The sequence below is a fragment of the Lissotriton helveticus genome, chromosome 3_1, assembly GCF_964261635.1.
Source record: "Lissotriton helveticus chromosome 3_1, aLisHel1.1, whole genome shotgun sequence".
NCBI lineage: Eukaryota > Metazoa > Chordata > Amphibia > Caudata > Salamandridae > Lissotriton > Lissotriton helveticus.
Window position 1 is genome coordinate 981,206,094 of NC_136061.1, and position 22,864 is coordinate 981,228,957.

General features: G+C 47.9%; 1 protein-coding gene across 6 annotated transcripts in view; it reads right to left on the reverse strand.

The window, feature by feature from the left end:
- The window catches only part of PCNT (pericentrin), a 1,333,356-nt gene that overhangs the window by 741,795 nt on the left and 568,697 nt on the right, over positions 1 to 22,864 (reverse strand). For 5 of the 6 annotated variants that reach the window (XM_078681435.1, XM_078681433.1, XM_078681434.1 and 2 more), the window contains 2 exons: positions 13,718 to 13,837; positions 12,033 to 12,053 (listed from right to left, as the gene is read on the reverse strand). In XM_078681435.1, the coding sequence (XP_078537561.1) occupies positions 12,033 to 12,053; positions 13,718 to 13,837 (141 nt within the window). The remainder of the gene's footprint in view (positions 1 to 12,032; positions 12,054 to 13,717; positions 13,838 to 22,864) is intronic. The other variant, XM_078681432.1, reaches the window with a different exon arrangement.

Here is a 22,864-nt window from a genome sequence, read left to right on the forward strand (position 1 = left end):
CTTATTACTCTTATCTCACGCGACTGCTACACGTCACGCCTTCTACTCCACCCACTGCTACGCCTACTGCAATGTAATGCTATGTGTTTGCGCTATGTATATAAGTCAATGTTATGTTATTAAATGTTAGCGCGCTCATCCCAGACCCAGCCCCAGCAGCTGCTGGGCCCCAGTTGTCCTGCTGGGCCTATTTGTCCTATTCCTATGCAGGTTGTCCTGATCCTGTCCTTATGCTGTAATAAACCTGCAGAAACTCCTACTACCTCGAATCTTGACTCTTATTTATTGAGCTATCTGTTATGCTATAAGTCTAGTCAAAAATAGGGTATTATTTATTTATTTACCACAGTCTGACGTAGGGTTTCCCGCCAGTCTTCCCGCAAGAGTGGGCGTCCAAACTGGTGGGGGCCAGTTGCTGAGTACAGCAAGTGGTCTGGAGAAGCTCACAAAGGCGGAATGCCTTTCAAGCTTCCCCTGCCCATCCTGGGGGAGGAGGCTTGGCACCTCCTCCCAGGATGTGCATTGTTGCAGGCCCAGGAGAGGGGGAGCTCTCCAACCAGGGGTCCAGCAACATGTCTGCTGTGTGGCAGCCTAGGCAGCCTCTCAGACAAGACGTGGATAGTAGGTTAGGTTTCAGGGGGCATCTCTAAGATGCCCTCTGTAGTGCTTTTTACATTAAATCCCACACTGGCATCAGTGTGGGTTTAATGTGCTGAGAAGTTTGATATCACACTTGTCAGCCTTCAGTGTAGGCATTATGGTGCTGTGGAGTTCGTAATGACAACCTCCCAGCACCATATACTCTTAATGGCATCACTGCACTTACAGTGCCCGGAAATGGCCCTGGGTACTGTAGGGGCACAGGGCTTATGCACCTGTGCCCACAGCACTGGCATAGGGCACCCAGCTAGAGGGGTGGCTGATGTATGCCGTGGCAGTGGGTTTGTAGGCATGGCACACAGGGATGTGTGCCATGTCGACTCTTTGTTTAGTTCTGCACCAAGACACTCAGCCTGCAAAGGCAATGTGTGTGTGTGTCAGGGTACAGCTCACCTAAGGGTGGCACAATAAGTGCTGCAGCCCTTAGGGGTCTTCTCTGGTCACAATGCCCTGGGTACCTAGGGTACCATTTACTAAGGGCGGACATGTGGCCAGAGATGCCAATTGGGTTTAGGCTTTAGTACAGTTTTTGAGGAAGGAACACAGGCCCTGGGTACCTGATTGGCAGGGACCCAAGGCACACCAAGGAAAAAGTGCATCAGGCAAAAAGTGTGTGGGGGGGGGGGGGGGGGGCACTGGAACAGAAACGTACTTTCTTACACAGTGTGACTCTTTCTGGATTCTCATGCTGTGCATCACATTATGTAGCGGTGTTTCCCCTCTGGGGGGGGGCTGTGGTGAGAGGAAGATCTTGCGAACAGGTGTTGAAGTACTTTCTGTCCAATTTGCACTTCCTTATTAATTTGTGTGTCCACACAATAATGCTTGGTAAATGTGTGTGTAGTGATGCCCACGTAGCTGCTGCAAATATAGTGCCTATGGGCACATTGGCCATAAATGCTAGAGTTGCTCCTTGCATTCTTGTGGAGTGGTGGTGTAGCATAGTTGGATGGTTTGTACTATCCATCGTGAAATTGTTGCTTTTGTGACTGCTGATCCTGTGTTTGTATGTTCAGAGGTGGCAAATAACTGTTTGGTCTTGCAGACTTGTTAAGTCTTTTGTAGATAATACAGTAGCGCTCTGCTTACATCCACAGTATGGAGGCTTTTTTCTCCCTTTGTTTGAGGGGTTTTTAAGAAAACCGGAAGGAGAATACGCTAAGTGAATACGCTAAGTGATATTTGAATACCACTTTTGGCAGAAATTTTGGGTTTGTTTTTAAAATAACATTGTCCTTGTGAATTTGCATGTATGGTTCCTGTATGGTTAATGCCTGTAACTCACTTACTCTTCGTAAAGATGTAATGGCAATGAGGAAGCAATGTGTTTGAGTTCTGCTTTATGCATTGGCTCAAATGGTTTTGTCATGAGTTGCGTGAACAGTGTACTCAGACTCCACATGGGGACTGGAGCTGTTCTCGGTGGAGCAATTATTTTTGATTCTTCTATGAATCTCTTTATGACAGGTCTTTTGAAGAAACTTGTTCATATTTCTCCCCTGTGTACGCCACAATGGCAGCAAGGTGTACCTTTATGCTTGAGTAGTTGATGTGGTGCGTTAGATATGTGATTACAGTCTCTTGTGATTTGATAGAGTTCATTTGATTGTTGGCTGTGCATCAAGTGGTGTATTGCTTCCATTTAAGCTGCATAGCATTTTCTTGTTGCCTGCTTTCGTGCCTCTTTTAGAATTTCCATTTTTCGCGGCAGGTTAAGGTGACCAAATTCTATGTATTCAGGCGCCAAGCCGCTAAGTGTAGCGTTGTTGAGTCCGGGTGAAAGATTTGGCCCTGTTGCATTGTCAACATGTCCTTGTTTGCTCTTATCTTTACTATTCGTCCCTTGGACATTTTTAACAGTGTACAGTACCTTGCCGGTCTTGGCCATTGTGAAGCGATGAGAATTAGGTTTGTATCTAGTGGTCTTGCTTTTCCTATTACTCTTTGGATTAGGGGCATTGGAGGAAAGACGTATGCAAATGTCCCTGACCAATTTAGTGATAGGGCATTCCCTTTTGACAGGTGGTGAGGAAACCTCCCAGCAAAGGACTGGCATTTCCTGTTCTAAACTGTTGCAAACAGGTCTATCACTGCTGTTCCCCATGTTTTGAAGATGTATTGAACTATCTTGTCCTTCAATTCCCACTCGTATGAGCAGCTGTTCTGTCTGCTCAGCAGTTCTGTAGTTGTGTTGCATACTCCTGGTAGGTGTATTGTATGCAGTTGATACCTTGAGGTATTCCCCAATGACAGATCTGTTGTGCTAATTTGCTTAGCGGAAACAATCTTTTACCTCCCTGTTGAACAAGTTACTTACCTTTGGTAATGATGTATCTGTAAGAAACATAAGTTAGTGTTAGATTCCTTACCTTAGAATATCCCCAGGTGACAGACTGGATCCGGAAAACTTTCGTCAGTAGTGCCCCTGCTCGTCGTTAGGCGTCATCATACGGCTACGCATGCGTCGTTGGCGTCGTATTCGCCGAGATGACATCACTGGAGCGACTTGCACCCGCCCAGGCGCGCAGTCAGTTCTGAACACAACTTTCCGCGACAGCAACACAAAGCCATGCAAGTTACTGACCACTGGTGTATAGAAACCAGGGATCGAAAGGATGACCTTAACCCTAGAAATCACTTCGCAGAACAGGGAGGATGGGTTCGGCGGTAAGGAATCTATCACTAACTAATGTTTCTTACAGATATATCGTTACCAAAGGTAAGTAACTTGTTCATCTGAAAGAAACACGTTAGTGATAGATTCCTTACCTTAGAATAGATACCCCAGCAATACCAACCCCGGTGGTCGGTCTGCTAGTTCAAAGTTCAAATCTTTTATTCGGTTAACCGTTTTGTTAATCATAAAAAGTACATCACATATAAACATTTCATCATAAAATCACAATTACCGTTAATACACCTAAAAGTATAAAAATTAGAGAAATACATTTGTCCAGGAAGGTACGATTTTAAATCAAGTTACAGCGGAAAAAACATATGTTCAAGTATTCAAGGAGAATTCGTACCCAACATTTTTCGTGTGGTTATACATGATTTCAGAAAAAGAGCTAGGCTCTTTGCCACATATTGTGAATCAAGATGTTGGAGGGCTAAAAGGGCCGGGCGACAGGTCCTCAATCCCATTTGACGCAGCAATGGTAGGACCCAACGCTTGCGCGTTTCTGCGTAGTAGTGGCAAAACAATACTACGTGCATATTTGATTGGGAGGAAACTTTGTCACAGGGGCACTTATCAAGGTCGCGGGACCAATTTAAGATTCTGGGGAAGGTAACCAGTCTATAAAAAATGTTAAAACGTAACCTAGTTAGTAGGTATTTTTCATAGTTAGAAATATGGTACGATAAATACGGATGAATTCCTAAGGACACCTGAACCATCAAAATGTTTACATTTGTTTGTTTGGGGATTTCATTACACAAACGGAGATCCCTTAGATGAGAAAGACAATGGCGCTTCAAGGTTTTTCTACTCATTTCAGTGATGGAAGAGGGCTCAATGGTATACTGCGTGAGGTCAAGATCTTTAAAAAAGTTGACTACGGTCTGCTAACTAAATCACAACAGAAAGTCCCGGCGAAAAGAACGGCCAAAGAAGCAGTCTCTCCGGACTGGACTGTCAAGGCAATAATGCTTTGTAAAAGTGTGCAGCGAAGCCAACGTGGCAGCCTGACAGATGTCTTGCAGGGGGACATCATGTCCCAATGAAGTAGTAGCTGTCACCCTGGTAGAATGGGCACGCAGCCCCACCGGAGGTTCCTTCTTAGCCATAGACTAACAGGCCTTGATACACAACACTACCCAGCGGAAGATAGTCCTCTTGTGAACAGCCCGGCTTTTCTTGGTGCCTGCGTAGCCAACAAAGAGCTGGTCATCCACCCGGAATGCTTGTGTGCGATTCAGGTAAAAAAAGAGAACACGTTTTGGGTCCAGACGGTGGAGCCTCTCTTCCTCTCTGGAAGGGTGCGGAGGCGGAAAGAAAGTGGGCTAGGTGATAGTCTTGCCGATGTGGAAGGCAGTGACAACCTTTGGCGAGAAGGAAGGACTAGTGCGAAGCACAATCTTGTCCAGATGAACTGACAGAAAAGGAGGCTTACAAGAAATAGCCTGAAGCTCACTCACTCTCCTGGCAGAGGTGATAGCCACCAGGAAGGCAGTTTTTAAAGTCAGAAGACGTAAAGGACAAATGTGAAATGGCTCAAAGGGAGCGCACATGAGACAAGCTCCCACTGAGGCATTATGAAAGGAAAAGGAGGGAACATATGCATAATGCCTTTTAAAAAATCTCTGTAAAACAGCGGACTTGAAAAGAGAAGGCTGATCTGGAAGTTTCAGAAAGGCTGAAATGGCCGAAAGATAGCCCTCAATAGTGCTCAGAGCAGAGCCCTGCCGGGCCAGAGAAAGAAGAAACAAAAGGACCTCAGAAAGAGGGACAGAAAGGGGATCCACAGCCTTGGCTGTGTGCCATGCCACAAATTTGTTCCACCTGCAGGCGTATACCGATTTAGTGGAGTGACGCCTGGCTGCCAGAATGGCATCGCAGACTTCGGGAGGCAAGTCAAATGGAATCAACTATTGCCGCTCAATCTCCACACATGTAGGTGGGGGCTGGACAGGTTCGGGTGGAGAACAGTCCCCTGCTGCTGCGACATAAGAGCATCCCGCAGAGGCAGTCGGATCGGGGGATCCAGGCTCATACTGAGTAGCTCGGTTTACCAAACTCTTCTAGCCCTGTCCGGAGCCACCAGGATGACTTGGGCCCGGTCGTGCCTGATTTTCTGGCACGACCGGGCCCAAGCAGCCTCAAGGTCGTCTGGGCCGAAACCCAGGACAAGGGCTGAAAGATCGGAATCATAGCCCGAATGTCCTGGACTCGCTGTTCGGGAGGATAAACCCAAAACAGTGCCATGTCAGAACCGCTCCAATGAAGAGGAGCTTCTGGGAGGGAATCAACTGAAAATGCTCCTTGCCAACCGTGAAACGCAGGTAACGCCGATGGGCTGGCAGGACGGGAATATGAAAATAAGCGTTCTGCAGGTCCAGTGCCACCATTCAGTCTTGTGGGTCGAGAGCAGACAAGACCTGAGCCAGAGTGAGCATCTTGATCTTCTCCGCAATTTACGTTCCGAAGGTCTAAGATGGGACGTAGACCCTTGTCCTTCTTTTGAACCAAGAAGTAGTGGGAGGAACAACCACAACTTACTTCTGGCATCGGAACGCGCTCGATGGCCCCCTTGGCCAAGAAGGCAGTAACTTCCCGCTGGAGAAGTTACTAATGATCCCCCGACATGGGGTGGAACTGCGGCGGCATGGCTGGGGGGGCAGACTCTAAGGGGAGGAGGTAGCCCCTTCAAACAATTTCCAGAACCCACCTGTCTGATGTAATGATGCGCCAGTGGGGGAGGTGATGACGAATCCTGCCACCCACTGGTGTCTGGTGGGTCTGAAACCCCGGACTAGGAAGGTGTGGAGGCACTGGCAGCGGTGGTGGTGGTGGACTGACCCGCACGCTGGCACCATGACTCGCCTCTGCGAGTCCCACGTCCGCGGCTGCGCTGGGACTGTTGCTGCGCAGGCCGGTTCTGAAACAAACGTGTTTGGACGCCCCTACTGAAGCTACGAAAGGAACGAAAGGTAGAAGCGGAAGGAGTACATGTAGCCGAAAGGCCTAAGGACTTGGCCGTGGCTCGAGAGTCCTTGAAATGCTCCAATGTGGAATACGCCTTATCACCAAAAAGGCGAGTGCCATCGAAGGGCTTGTCCATCAAAGTATTTTGGACATCCGCAGAAAAACCAGTCGTCCTCAACCAGGCATGACGGCGTAGCGCCACCATTGTGGAAACCGCTCTACCCAGCGAATCAGCGGTATCAATACCACAACGTATCTTGAACTTAGCCACACCTTTCCCCTCCATAAGAGCGCAGGAGAGAACTGTTCAGGCAAACTCTGGACACTGAGGCAGCACCTGCACAACAGCATCCCATACAGAATGGGAATAGCGGCCCAAGAGACAGGCAATGTTTACAGACCGCAGTCCGGAACTTGCGGAAGAATAAATCTTCCCAAACTGCTCCAGTTTCTTGAATTCCTTGTCTGGCAGAGCAGAAAGGAACGCGCTCGGGGACCTCGAGGCTTGAACCACCAAACTCTCAGGTGTAGGGTGCTGGGTGAAGAAGGCAGTTTCGCCCAGGCGTGGCAATGGCATCGGCCCCCTGTGGACCCTTGTCCACAGGGGCCCCTGTGTTGGGCCTGGACCAAATGCCCAGAAGCACATCATTGAGTGCATCATTAAACGGCAACAGAGGTTCTGTAGTAGAAAAAGCTGGCCGAAGCACTTCTGTCAGTAGGTTGGCCCTGACAGCGACTGTAGGGAGCTCGTGTTTAAGAGCCTCGGCCGACCTACGCAGCACCGTTGAGAAGGTACCACTCTCCTCCATAGTAGCAGAAGGAGATGGTGAACCGGGCGCTGGAGTATAATCCGGGCCACCGGCCTCCGCATCCTCATACCAGTAGGGGACAGACTCGCACTGTGCTGCGAGAGGGTCTTCAAACCCTTCCCAGTCCTCACCTTCCTCCAAAAGTGGACGAGGACGTGGGTGAATGACAGGGTAAAAATCTCCCATCGGCAGACACTCCTCCGTCACCGTGCCGGCGTCATTGGCGTCAGCGATGTTGGTATGGGCCGCACGGGGTCCAACGGCAAGAACGGGGAGCCACGGCCGGAGCCATGGAGGCCTCTGGTCGTCGACGACGTCGGGCCAGAGAGGAATGTGGAACAGTGGGGCCCACGGGCCGCACAAGCCTAAGATACATGCCATTGTAATTCAGCGGGAGTTGCTGATGGACCCCGGAAAGGTGGGTAAACCAACGGTAACTGCTCAGGCTCAGTCAGAGTCGCATGGACGGTGCCACCTGCCCCCTCAGCCACGTCTCGCGACAGCAAGGGAAGGACGAAGAGCAGAGACCCTTCTGCTACTTTTTGTGCTTCGCCTTACCTGACTCCGAGTGCAAAGACTTTGAATGATGGTGCTTGCTCCACGACCGGGCCCTCGCCCTCTCACGGGACCGCTGCCTGGAACGAAGTGGGGCCGACTCCCAGGCCTTCAGGCACTTTTGGTACCGCTCCCGCAAAGTTTTCGGGGCCATGGGCCGGCAGTGGGAGCATGACTGTGTCGTGGTCGTGCCCCAGGCAGAAGAGACACTCACGGTGCAGGTCCGTCAGCGACATTGTGCACAGACAGGTCTGGCAAAGCTTGAAACAGGGCATCCCTATGCACCAGGGGTACAGTGTACTCACAAACTATAACAAAAAAATACTTAGTCAACAAGTGACGGGGTACCGCTCTCTCCGGATCTACGCGTGCTAGAGTGGAAAAAGAAAGAACCAACGTCAGAGCGCGTGGGCGCGTCTAAGTAGCTCCAGTGACGTCATCTCGGAGAACACGACGCCAACGACGCACGCGGAGCCGTACGACGACACCTAACGACGCGCAGGGGTACTGCTGATGAAAAGCTTTCTGGATCCAGTCTGACACCTGGGGAAATTCTAAGGTAAGGAATCTATCACTAACGTTTTTCTCTCAGATTGTTGATGTATAACATTGTGGCGGTGTTGTCCGTTTGAATCTGGACATTTCTTTTTCTTAATGTGTTTCTGGAACGCCTTCAATGTTAGAAATAAGTTTATTTCCAAGTAATTGATGTGCTTTAGAGGATCTGGTTTGTTCCATTGACCTCTTACTTTGTTTCTTGAAATGTGCCCCACATCCACTGAGGGATGAGTCTTATCACAGAAGGAGGTGGATATTTGAAAGGTCTCCCCCGTGCTATGTTGTTGGATGCCCACCATTTGGTTTCTGCTTGCAGCTTGTGCTTAACAACCACTAGATCCTCCCAACTCCCTGTGGATTGGGACCAGTTGTTGGTGAGACAATCGTAGAGTGGGCGCATATGTAGACTGTCATGAGGGATGAGTGGGATGCATGACGCCATCATGCCCATGAGTTTCATGACACTCCTCACTGTCAGAGATTGACAGCTCTGGTAGAGGGAGGTTTCCTGTTTGATAGCTTGTATCCTGTTTTGCATTGGGTATGCATGTGCATTCCTTGAATTTAGTCTTGCTTCTAGGAAAATATTTTCTTTTTTTGGCCTTGCTGAGGATTTTTTGTGATTTATGGAGAATCCAAACTGTTGCAGTGCGTGTATTGCCGTTTGAACGTGGGTGAGACATCTTTTCATCGTGCTTGCCTTTTTGAGTCAGTCATCCAGGTAGGGGTAGACGTGCATTCCCAGTCTTCTCAGGTATGCCGAGACTGCAGCTAGGCACTTGGTAAAAACACATGGTGCAGATTTTATCCCGAATAGTAGTACCTTGAACTGGTAGTTTGTTCTGTTGTGCAGAAACCTGAAATATATTCAGTGTTTTTTGTTCATAGGTATGTGCAGATAGGCGTCCTTGAGGTCTTTTGTTGCCATTTAATCCCCTTTTTGAATTTGTGAGATTACCTCTAGTAGAGTAGCCATCTTGAAGTGTTGTGTTAAAATGAATTTGTTTATGAAACTTAGGTCCATGATTGGTCTTCATCACAAATACTATTTTGGAACCAGGAAATGCAGCGACTAATTAAAAAGAGTTCTTCTCTAGGTACCAATTCTATTGCTTGTTTCTGAAGGTGGTCTTTGATTTCTGCATTTAATTGTTTCAGTTCTGATTTGAGGAACTTCTTTTCCCTTGGTGGGTTTACAGGCGGTGTTTGTTAGTTCAATGCAAACCCTGTATTTCACCAAATTTAAAATCATTTGTCTGTGGTGATTTTTCTCCACTGATGCTGGTATTGTGTAATCCGCCCTTCCACTGGTGTTGTGTGTGGGTCTTTGTCTATGTCGGAGTCAATTAGAGCCATTTCATCTGCCTCTTGAGATTTGGCCTCTGCCTCTACCTCAAAAAGGCTGCTTGGGCTGTTGCTGCCAACCTTGGTATCGTGTTTGTTGGCTTGTTTGTTGGCCACTTCCCTGGCCTTGTTGTTGTTGGTGCAACATATGCTGACCCTGTGCAAATGTTCCTCTTCACGTGGGTTTTCTGCTGTTAAACCCACCTGTTTTAGGGTTCCTCTTTGCTGCAGGTCTCCCATTGCCCTTGCAGTTTTATTATCCTTCTTTATTTGTTATAATGATTGGTCCACCTCCTTTCCAAATAGTGCCTCCCCTGTGAAAGGTCTGTTAATGATGGAGGTTTGAACCTCCTGCTTAAATCCAGAAATTCTTAGCAAGAAATGTCTTCAAGATTGTACCTGTGCCCATTTGCCTGCCGGCAGTGCCTGATGCATCCAGTGCAGATTTAAGGCATGTGTTAGCGATATTTCTGCCTTCCTGGACAACAGATTTACCTTTTTGTCCTCCTCAGGAAGTTTGTCGATGGGTTCTTCGATCTCATCCCATTGCTGGTGTTAATATCTGTTTAGTAAGGTCTTAGAGTTTGCGATGCGCCACTGAGTCGCTGCCTCCTTTTCCATCTTCCTGCCCACCAGGTCCATTTGTTTGCTCTCATTTTCTGGTGGTGGTCCACTGTTCCAGATGGCATTTGCTCTTCTCCTGGCTGTGGTAACTAGTATGGAGTCAGGTACAGTGTTCCCCTGAATATATTTTGGGTCCTTGAAGGGGGCTTGGTACTTTTTCCCAACCCTGGGTGTTACTCCCTTGCTTGAGGCTGGTTCTTTAAAGACCTCCTTGCCTTGGTCTAGAATGATTGGCAGCAGTGGCAAGTACTGAGTCTCCTTGTTGGCTGGGGCTAATGTTTCTAGGAGGAAACATGTGTAGCCATTTTCTTCTTCGAGGGGTACTCTGAAAGTGTCTGCTGCCCTTTTTACTACTCCATTGTAAAAAGCTATATCATCTGGTGGTGATGCCTTCGAGGGGTAGCAGCAAATTTCCTCTTCGGGACTTACAGTGTCTAGGTCATTCCATGTGTCCTCCCCTTCAGCGTCTTCGGCGTCAAAGTTGTCTTTTTCAGCGGCTGAGACCTTCGGAATTCGGAAATCTTTAGAGAAGCGTCAACATCTTTCTTCTATTGGCGAAGCGTTGCCATTTTGGCTTTGAGTCGCTGCCTCTTCTTTTTGACCTCAAGGGCTCTCTTGGCGTCAGAGGCTTTCGTTTCTTGGTTGAGCTTGCCTCTGGTTTTGACGGCACTGCGCTTTACTTCGGGGTTAGGTTTTCAACTCTCATCTTCAGCGCCTTTTGCGATTTTCCCTCGGTGGTCTCCCTTGGTAGGGCTCCGTGTGGTTCTTTTGATCGCGGCTGGCCCACGATCGCCTTATTCTTCGGCTTCGGGACTGCCTTTGCCCGCGCCTTGCGGTCGTGGCCCTTCGGTTCAGACGGATATTTATGGTGTCTTACCATTTACGTCGTCCCTCACCCGGTTTCTTGCAGGTGGGTGGATTTTCAGTCACCTTCTAGAATTTTGACGTCTGAGCCTTCATGTTTCGATTCTGCAGGAACACCTCTGTCTTCTTCATCACTGGAAAGGCCTAGGTCCTTCATTGAAATGTTCTTCGAAGTTTGTGACATCGTTGCATAGTGGGTCTCCCTCTGCTTTCGACGTGTCCTGAGTGTTTTCGGTTGGAACACCGCGCAGGCCTCACAGTCCTTGTCCTGATGGTCCTTGGGCAGGCAGAAGTTGCACACATCGTGTGGATCGCGTTAGGGAAACTTGTGGTGCTACTCGGGTCAGAACTTGAAGGGGGTATTTTCCATAGCTCCAAACTCGCCATTTGTCGACTTTTGTTGTCTCCTTGTGTCGTTCTCGTCGATCTATCCCTCTCTCGGTATCGATGTCGATGGACGGTGGAGTTTAATCGAAATATTGTCCTGTTTTTCATTTTTGGGGCTTTTCCTGTAAAAAAAATTCAGAGCCTCCCATCTTGCTTCCAGACCCAACTGCGGAAAAAAGAATCTGAAGATGGCTACCACGCACAACGACCAACAGGGCACGTCTGACGTCACACAAAGAAAGACTATTTCGGACCCAACCAGTAGATGGCAGGACGAGGCACAGCATGTGAATCCAGAAAAGGATGGTCCAAAGTAATACACAAAAGTAAATCAAGCGGGAAAAATAGGTATTTCAAAAGCCAGTTTCAGAAATTAACAAAACATAGCAAAGGTGGAAGAAACGTTGCACAAGCACAGCATTAAAAGCAGACAAGACAGATTTGTCATTAGAGGTAACTAAGCAGCTAGCACAAACTAATTTCCTACTAAGAATTATTAGGTCATAGGAAAGAGCATGCAACAGCTACTTATAAAGTTAGCCAAGAGGAGGGTAGAACAGCAAGATGATTCTAGATGGTCCTACCTGGAGATTCAAATCATGGAGCTGAAGAAATCAGTACATGAATAAAAGAAAAATAAAGATAAGGAACATGAATGTGAAGAATTTAAGCTAGAACACAAAAGATAAACTAGTTCAGACCAATTTAGTAGCATTGCCAGACTCGAGGCTCAATTTCAAGGTATTAATCAAGAGAAAAGTAGCTTACTAGTAACTTTGGCATGCATTGTCCATAAAGTTACAGTCATTAGTAACAAAGAAGATCGAAATAAGAAAATTTGATTCTCTTCAAAGCAATTTAAACATGGAAAATTATCTTTGTTAAATTTTACATTCCTAGTATGCTCGGCCTTATTTACAACCTGTTGGGCAATTGTTTGTTGCCCCAGGCAGGACCATCGAAATAACTAAAAGAAAGCTACCACTAAGAGTTTACCAGGACCCCTAACATGAGCTCTCTCCAAGTCTTTAAGTTTTAAACCCATACAACATTTCACCAACTGTCTCAGACATGTTACTAAATGTTTATGACATGCAAGGCTAAAATGAGGCAAGTGCTTGTAAAGGGTGAGTAGGCGGATGGTGACATGTATAGAAAAGAAAGGATTTCCTTGCCCTAATTTTGCTTTACAATTATGTCCCGCGGTGACTACTTAACAATAAGCTGAGACTTTAACTTTAAACACTTTCATGGGTGGAATAGACCGCACATATTCAACCAGGTTTTAAAAAGTTATAAACTATTTTGGCACCAAGCATTGTTGCGAAAAGAAAGGAACGGAGGTCAGTCTATGTAGGTCCCACACAAGTCACATTTGGTGTGCAGAGATGCTGCTCAACATTTTTCAGATTCGGTTTGACGCCTGGGAAATTATTCTAAGGTCAAAAATATGCGGCTAGAAATCTCCATCAGATGTCTAACTTCATTTGCAGCTTCCTATGTTTCTAATTTGCTTATCCTTAAATTTTGTAGTCTTTGTTTAATTGTCCTTGACTATGTGATGTCCTTGCACTCCAAAACCAACCCCATCTAGGTGTCATTCCTTTTCATCATGAGCCCCCAAACTGTGAAATTACCTTTGTTGCAGATGGTGGTCTCCCACTGGAACTAGGTTTTTAAAAGCCTTACAGAAAGTGCTTCTACAGTTATTCAGTAACACATGACATCACTTTGGTGAACGGATTAGACGATAACATTTCTTGAATTTCATTATGTTGATATTATGTTCAAGAGTTTTGAAAATAAGTGCAACAGTAATAGGATAAATATATCTTGCAGGAACCCAGGTCTCTAAAGCACAGATTAACAGGAAGGTGCATAGCATAACTTTAAAAATAAACTATATTCAGTGTTATGTGGGTTCTTTTAAATCTCAGGATTGGTGCACTTCCCAGGTGACTCATCAACCAACAGGACCATTGGTTGACTGGGAAAACAAAGCATTTTCGTGTCAAACATATACCGTCCACAAGATGTCAGTAATCTAACTATGTGGGAAAGAAATTTATCAAGTGTATGAAACCCAGTACAACAAGCATTTTTCCGCTCAGGTAATTACGCTGTAACCCAGACATCTCTAGATCAATCATCCTGTAGCCCTCACTTTTCTGGTCCCCTATGATCACTCATCCATTAGAACTATGATTTATGCTACTTTGAAATAATGATCCATGACCTCTGCCATCTCTATTTAACTAAGATCACTCACCGTATATCCCCTGCCTTCACCAATTGTCTGAGATTTTGCAGTCAGTTTCAACTGTCCTTCCAGTCTCTGGATCTCTTGCTGGAAGTCATCCCGTTCATGCTCTCTTTCTACTGCTTGCTCCTGGTTGAAAAAGTAGACAAAAGAGAAGTTACTTCATGAGACAGTATCACTCCAGATGTGGAAAGTATGTACAAAAAGGATGATTGACATGATAATTGCTACAGATGTTTAATAAATCTCAAACCTGCTGAACATTTTTAATACAAAAAAGAGGTTATAAATTGAAGGATTGAAAGCAACTGTGGAGTAGGTTTTGACAAGAGCTTCTTCACTCTTAAGAACTCTATTCTGTTTGTGAGTACTGTAGGAGGCTGGCTCTGTATATGATATTATCAGTAGGTGGTAATACCGTGCACAGAGTCAAGGGGTTCCCCAAAAGTGTATAGGGCTCAATGCAAAACCCAAAGTGCTCTATTAGTGGTATTGTGGCTGAGCAGCCTTAGGCCTAACAGACGAGTGTAGGACAGTTATTGCACACACATGATAAATAATGGACACACGACTTAAGGAGATGCCTATCAATTTTATAAAAATTATACTATTTTGTATTTTACTTTAAGACCCAGGTCTTCGTAATAAGGTAAGTACGTTTTTAATCAAAAACTCTTTTCACTTTAAAAAAGCGACACTTAGAAACTTTTTCACATTTTATCCTATGGGGAAAACAATATCGCAGTTAAACAGGTGAGCATCGAACTTACAAGCTCAGTCTTCGGAGCCAAAATTCAGCAAGGGCCAGGGGTCAGGTAAGTTCAAACACTGCAACACCTGTGGCACTGGGGCGGCCAGGTGCAGAGGTCGCAATCGGAGCTCAACCGAATGCTTTCCAATGCAGACAGGGGGGTGCCCAAGCCACACTGCTTGCAGGTAAGTAAATCTGTTGCAGAGGCCAAGATTTGGGCATTAGGTTAAACACAGAAAGGGCCACAAATCAGTACCAAGCATACACCACCAGAAGCACTGAGGGGGCTGGGTTAACGATGCAAATTTGACGTTGGGCGCCCATTGCTTTTCAATGAGGATTCTTTAGTGGGCAAATAGGATGCAGGCGTGGCACCGGAGGTGCCAGGAGGAAGGTCAACAGCAGAGCTAAGTTGGTATGTACGGGGTTGCAGGGATACCGTTTATTCCGCTCACCATTGCCCAGGGGCTTCAGATGCGTGGGTGACTTTGTATGTCAGAATCTTCTAACCAGAGCCAGTCGCGGGTAACCTCTAGATTCACACTGCAGCTGCAGTCGCGGAGGGAAGGAGAGGTCGGCAAATGTTGGACACGAGATCTGGAATGCCAGGAAAGCTTCACTGCACAGGTAAGCCACTCAGACTCAGGCCGTCAGGTGCAGAGTGGGCTGGGGATGCAGATCTGGTGTCTTTGCAATCAGTTTCTTCTGGACAGTTTCACTGTTCTCGGGAGATCAGAGTCTTTATTGAAGGCAAGTAGGGCTGGGGCCAAGGCAGTTGTCATTTGCCTTCTGCTGCAGGGTGTCTTCTTTCTGAGGTCATCACAGAACTGGCATCCAGGTCTGGGGAACCACCTAAATACGAAATTTAGGAGGCGTTTTAGGGGAGTAGCAGGTAGGGCCAATGGGCACCTCACATGGAGTGACTAAACCCTCTATTATGCAATCCTCCTGTGAGAGGGGGACCTAGCCCTGACTTGAGGGGTCTCCCCCATCCGAACGATGGCGGGGACTGGAAAGTGTGCTCCCCCCACATTGGGGGTGGGGTTGGCAGAGGTGGGCACACCTATCTTTTTGAATTTTCCCGCCAGTTTTTCTGCTCAAAGTGGGGGTGTAAACCAGGGGCTGCCATCTGCTGCTAGCAGCAGAGGCTGGGGGTCGCATTACAAAGGTGGCAGGCCTTCAAAGCTTCCCTACTTTGAGCACTGGCTCATCCTGGGGGAGGATGCATGGCACATTTGCCCAGGACGTGCATTGTTTCTGGTCCCAGAGAGCAGGGGCTCTCTACCCACGGTGCAGAAACATGTCTGGTGGTGGGTGGCTGGATGCCTACAGAAGATCAAATACTACAAGAGGGTTGGTAGTGATTCATGGGGCAACTCTGAAGTGCCCTCTGGGTACATGGGGCAATAAATCTCTAACAAGCATCAGTGTGGATTTCTTGAGGAGTAGTTTGGTGCCAACCACTCCTATATTCAGCAAAGCCATCATGGTGCTGGGGAACCTCCACACATTTGTCAGTTCCCCGCACATGTACTCTCTGGCGTTACTGGTACTTACAACATTGGGAAATGGTACCCAATATTGTAGGGGCACATCTGCTTATGCAGATATGCCCTCACCTGAAGTAAAGTGCACCCTGACTTAGGGCTGTGAGGCCTGCTAGAGGGGTGACTTACCTACACTGTCAGGCAGTGCTAGACGGCATGGCACCCAGGCAGGGTGCCATGTCGACTGTCCTTTTCTCCTTCACAGGGGCATGCAAGCTGAAAGGGTAGTGGCATGGTCCCAGGGAAGGGGGACTCAAGGGACCCGCTCCAGCTTCCAGGTCCTAGGTACCAAGGGTACCATTCACTGGGGACTTAGCGGAGGCAGAAGTACCAACTGGGGGTTTGTTTTAGGGAAGGAGCTCTGGTACAGGGAACCTGGACGGCAGGGACTCTGTGCACCGCATTTGAAACCACATCAAAACTAGTCAAAAAGTGGGGGGCTAACCATGCAAAAGAGGCACTTTCTCACAAGTACTGAATGCTTATTAAAACCAATGTGCAATGGTCCATAATTCATATCACAAAAATATGTAGCAACATACTATTAGCTCTACAGTAACCTACACAAACATCTGTATCTAGAATATTTTGAATTTTTCTCTCTAGTTTAGGTGAGACACTGGACACCTACAGACCTGGCGAACTTGGATGGTCACCCTTTTAAGGTCTCAGCTATTATATCCCGCAGGGATTAATAGCAGAGTATATAGTAGGCAAAACAAACTCTTCACCAAGCGGATTACTTGCAATTCATGTTATCCAGTGGTGTGAGACGCGCGTGCACAGCCTCGCACCACACTTCAATGGAATGCCTCCCAAGCTGCTCCCCCGCCCCCGCCATGAGCTTTCAAAGCAATGCTCTCCCCTCCCCGCCCCCCCCCCCCCACAGCAATGCCAATAACGACATTCTCGTGTTACTTGCAGCTTCGCGCTGCATCTCCTCAGAGGTCATCTTGTTTCGCTTTGGATTGCACGCTGTTGGCATTTAATCTGAAAGAATAGCGCCTTCTCGTTAATTTTCCAGACACACCACCCCTGCCGCGTTTCTCACTCTTTCACACGCAGGCGGCTGCACTCCACTGTCTTTTTTTTTCTCTCCTTTATAAGCCGGCCGCACTGCTACGGAACTATTACAGGAACCACGTCTTCACTATTTCCTACTCGTTTCTGCTGTGTGTGCTCTGTTGTCTGTTCACTACAATTGAGTTATCAATAGACTTGTGCAAAAACGTTACAATAAAAGGTGCGCGCCTTTTATCTTGGTGGCTTCTTTTCAGCTCTCTCCTCCCAGATGTAAAATGAACTGCGGGGGTTCCGCCTTCTTTCTGGCTCCTTGTATGCTCTGCCCGATCCCCCTTTTACCATTCCTTTCTGTTAGCCTTCCCTTTTTTAGGTCTCGTACTGCCAATGCGCAGCACTGGTGACGAGACATATAGAGGCTGCCTGCCACACTTTCCTCACAATCCAGTTTGAAATGCCCTTTTAACAGGGGTATGGCACATTAGGTAAGCAAGCTTCACGGCAGGATAAACTCATCTTGGTGCACTTCCAAACTCGACTCACAACTCAATGCTATGTTTACACCATGCGCGCGACCTGTATCCTGGATATCAACTTCTCCCCTTCCTTGAAGCCTCTGGGTCCTAGCGGTTCCGGGTCTGCTGACAGGCTCTTAGCACTCCAGGGTGTTTCCTGGACTCGGTGACCAGCAAGCGGCAGTTGCCTTTTGCATGCGGGGATAATGATGCTCATAAAACTACAATTCCCAGAATGCAAAGTACTGGTGGCTAAAAAGCTGGGATGTCGCAGAGTTAACATTTAGACAATCATAATCCACACTCCTCATTGCCTGAAAGTATTTGATTTCAAAACGTAGCACTTCGCTGAACCCACATGCTTCACATATCCACCATCTCCCGCCTCACCTTCCAGTTGGACTAATCGTGATTCGTGAAACATTTATTTCAGGTATTCTTTAAAGGGATTTATTTACCAGCTATTCTGTAGTGAGCATTTTTTTTATTGCTTGCACACTGCTGCACACTGCCGCACGACTCACACTGCCGCACGCATCACTCAGTACCCCTCAACGCCACGGCACCCCTCAACGCCACGGCACCCCTCAACACCACGGCACCCCTCAACACCACGGCACCCCTCAACACCACGGCACCCCTCAACACCACGGCACCCCTCAACACCACGGCACCCCTCAACACCACGGCACCCCTCAACACCACGGCACCCCTCAACACCACGGCACCACTCAACACCACGGCACCACTCAACACCACTCAACACCACGGCACCACTCAACACCACGGCACCACTCAACACCACGGCATCACTCAACACCACAGCATCACTCAACACCACAGCATCACTCTGTGCAACCATTCAACAACAACTGGTTCTAATATGTTCTCTCAATGTTTCAAGCTGTATTACAAATGTCACAAAAAGATGTTAATATTTCACTTCTGTTCTTGGATTTTCATCACAATAAAATACACTGAACATCCTCTTTCCAAAAGTTATTTCCAAAAGTTTAAGCTATTGCCATTATAAATTACAATAATTTGTTCTCCCACTGCTGCACGCCTCACACTGCTGCTCGCTGCTGCACACTGCTGCATTACTCACACTGCTGCATGCTGCACACTGCCGCACGACTCACTGCTGCATGCTGCACACTGCCGCACGACTCACACTGCCGCACGACTCACACTGCCGCACGACTCACACTGCCGCACGACTCACACTGCCGCACGACTCACACTGCCGCACGACTCACACTGCTGCATGCCTGCACTCTCCACCACTCCACCCTCCACCACTCCACCCTCCACAACTCCACCCTCCACAACTCCACCCTCCACAACTCCACCCTCCACCACTCCACAACTCCACCCTCCACAACTCCACAACTCCACCCTCCAACCTCCAACCTCCCTATCTATCGCCCTCCCCCTCACTCTACCACTCTACCGCCCGCACTCACTCTACCGCCTGCTCACTTCTCTTCTCCCGCACTGATCTGCTGCTCACTTCCACCGCCTCCTTCTCTAGCTCCCTGTTCTCTTCTCTTGTGCTGATCTGCTGCTCTCTTCCACCCACCTCCTTCTCTAACTCCCTGTTCACTTCTCTACTCCAGAGCTGATCTGCTGCTCTCTTCAACCTGCCTCCTTCTCTACCTCCCTGTTCTCTTCTAATGTGCTAATCTGCTGCTGTCTTCCACCCCACCTCCTTCTTTAACTCCCTGTTCTCTTCTTTTCTCCCTCTGCTGATCTGCTGCTCTCTTCTATCCCGCTTCCTTCTCTACCTCCCTGTTATCTTCTCCCGTGCTGTTCTGCTGCGCTCTTCCACCCCACCTTCTTCTTTAACTCCCTGTTCTCTTCTCCTGTGCTAATCTGCTGCTGTCTTCCACCCCATCTCATTCTTTAACTCCCCGTTCTCTTCTACTGTGCCGATCTGCTACCTCTTCCACCCACCTTCTCTAACTCCCTGTTCTCTTCTCTTCTCCTGCTGCTCTCTTCAACCCACCTCCTTCTTTAACTCCCTGTTCTCTTTTGCTGTGCTGATCTGCTGCTCTCTTCCACCCGCCTCCTTCATTAACTCCCTGTTCTCTTCTCCTGTGCTACTCTGCTGCTCTCTTCCACCCGCCTCCTTCTTTAACTCTCTGGTCTCTTCTCCTATTCTGATCTGCTGCTCTCATCCACACCACCTCCTTCTTTAACTCCCTGGTCTCTTCTCTTCTCCTGTGCTGAACTGCTGTACTCTTCCACACGCCTCCTTCTTTAACTCCATGTTACCTTCTCTTGTGCTGACCTGCTGCTCTCGTCCACCCAAACTCCTTCTTTAACTCCGTTCACTTCTCTTCTCCTGTGCTGATCTGCTGTTCTTTCACCCCGCCTCCTTCTCTAACTCCCTGTTCTCTTCTCCTGTGCTAATATGTTGTTCTCTTCCACCCGCTTCCTTCCTTAACTCCCTGTTCGCTTCTCCTGTGATGATCTGTTCCTCTCTTCCACCCACCTCCTTCTCTAACTCCCTGTTCTATTCTCTTCTGCTGTGCTGATCTTCTGCTCTCTTCCACATACATCCTTCTCTAACTGCACACACACATACAACACACCCCTCTCTCTCTGTCGCCCTGTCGCCGTCGTCCTGTCGTCCTGTCGCCCTGTCGCCCTCACCCTCACCCTGTCGCCCTCACCCTGTCGCCCTCACCCTGTCGCCCTCACCCTGTCGCCCTCACCCTGTCGCCCTCACCCTGTCGCCCTCACCCTGTCGCCCTCACTCTGTCGCCCTCACCCCTCAACGCCACAGCACCCCTCAACGCCACAGCACCCTCAACGCCACAGCACCCCTCAACGCCACAGCATCACAACGCCACAGCATCACAACGCCACAGCATCACAACGCCACAGCATCACAACGCCACAGCATCACTCAACGCCACAGCATCACCCTGTGCAACCATTCAACAACATTTATTTAAGTATTAATTATTTAAAAAAATTAAAAGCCATGGTTATTTGTAATATCAATACATCTAAGTCACGTAAATACAAAACATGTTGCATTACAAATGCTATAGGTGTCACATTTGCAAAAGTTAAAAGTATTGGCATTGTAAATGACAAAGCTATTAATTTAGCTATTTTCAAAACCAACACAAATATAAAATGTGTCATTTACAAGACCAATAGCTCAAACTTTCCTAATGCGCGACCTATTGCATTGCAAATGCTTGTTATATCTCCATCTGGAGGGCAAAACAGCCTTCACATTTGTTTAATACTGTAAGTTACTCACAGCTTTACTCCAAATCTTGCCCAGTCCACAAATAACACCCTAAAGTGGTAGAGTGCAATGCACCAGTTTTAATTGTCTACTAGGTTAGTTGCAATATACTGCTTTACTAAATACACCTGATCTACATTTTTTAATTATTGGAATGGATTAGATTGTATTGGTATTTATAGAGCATTTTGTCTGGAAAAGTACGGGATATAGTTCTCTTGAAAGGGTGTTTTCAACTAAACCAAGGTATCCAAGGCAACAAAATCTAACTTTTTTAATGCATTAGAATAAGGTTGTAAAATAAGAAACTGGAAAATGTAACCAAGAGCCAACATTTCAAGAACTACCTGTGAGATGACAACTAGTATATGGAAACAGTTGTCCTGCAAATGCAATGACATCATCCAAGCTCACTCATGAACAGCCATGAGGACTGAAACTTATTTTATCAACGCAGTTGTTCACTATAGACATCTCCATTTACAATAACATAACCTACCCAGCCTCTTCTGCGCCCGGTAAATCGACATCTCTCTGAAACTCTAAACAGAACTGGGCATGTAGCACATAGCTGTTGCTACTGGAGACTCTGCTGACGTACAGTGGCAGCAACAGGCAAACATCTTTCCTGGATTTATTGCACTGTTCCTCATGATGAAGCATCAAGGAGAAAATGCGATAGAAGGGCTTGAATAAGTCAAGTTAGGAGGTGAACATAGTTGTCTTGACCTCATCAATCAATCAATCAATCAGTCAGTCATTTGTTAAGCGCACTACATACCCGCAAGGGTCTCAAGGCGCGGGGGGGGGGACGGACTCTGCGAAAGGACCCCACCAGCCTGGACATGACCAGAGGGTCCCACAGGGGACCAGACCTGCGGACCAGGTAAGTAACCTCGTCCCTCCCAGGCAAGAGGAACCCCCACAAGCAGAACACCACCGACCCCAAGAGGGATGTAGGAAGAAGAAAGAAGTCTTAAGAGGCCCGTACACAACAGAGGAGCCAAGGTCAAGGCCAGAGAAGCCGAAGCACCCCACTCCCCTACAGGGCAACAGAGCTTCCATCCAATGCCAGGACAGGAAGAGGAAGAGGAAAAACCTAGAGGGCCCAAGGAAACTGAGGAAAAGAAGGCGAGACAACCCCAGATGGAAGGCAACAGGCCAGCCAGAGCGGCGCCGACAGTAATAAGCCGCCAGAAGCAAGAACAGCCCGGGCACCAGGAAGACCGGGCAGGAGATGCCTGACAAGGGAGAAACACAGAATCATCCCAGCCCTCAGGACAGGAGCAGGAAGGTGAGGAAATAACCGGACACACCACTACGAGGGGTCCGCGCACACGACCTCAAGAAGCAATCGCAACATACATAAACGCCATGGAGACCAGGCACCCAGAACTCCCTAGCTGAGCGCAAGCTATATAACTGCTACCACTACCCCACATAGGGTACGCTAAGTCCCAAGACATGGGAACCCTCTTCGGAAGAACTTCTGCAGCAGAGGAAAAACAAAAGAGCCACGGGGAAAAAAAGAACTGCTGAAGGCTTGTCAAGCAGCCCAAGAAAAAAGCAGAAGGCCTAATCTGAGGGCCAAGTCTGTGCAGACAACTCCAGCAAAAACACACAGTCAACAACGCCATAGCCCCAGTAAGGAGGACTCGAATGCCTATAAAACACACTCCACAGCAAGGGCAACCGGCCCAAAAGAAGGTCCAGAACCAGTTCAACTCAGCAGTGAGGAGGGGAAAGAGGAGGAGGAGGATAAGGAGGATAAGGAGGAGGAGGACAGAGCCCTGCCAGGAACCTTTGGATTGCAGAGTCAGCCGGGGCATGGAATAACAGGCTGCCATCAAATGGAAGATAAATCACCCGCTCCCGCACATTATCAGGGAACACGCCGTCCCGAAGTCAAGCATGGCAACGGAGGGCGACTGAGGAAGCCATGGCCCCGCCCAGCACCTCCGAGATGTCCATAGCAGAGCGGAGAATAAACGCTGCTAGCTCCCGTCCATCCCTCGCATGATGCCGTAAGTCCACCTGAACTGTCTCCAGGGAAGC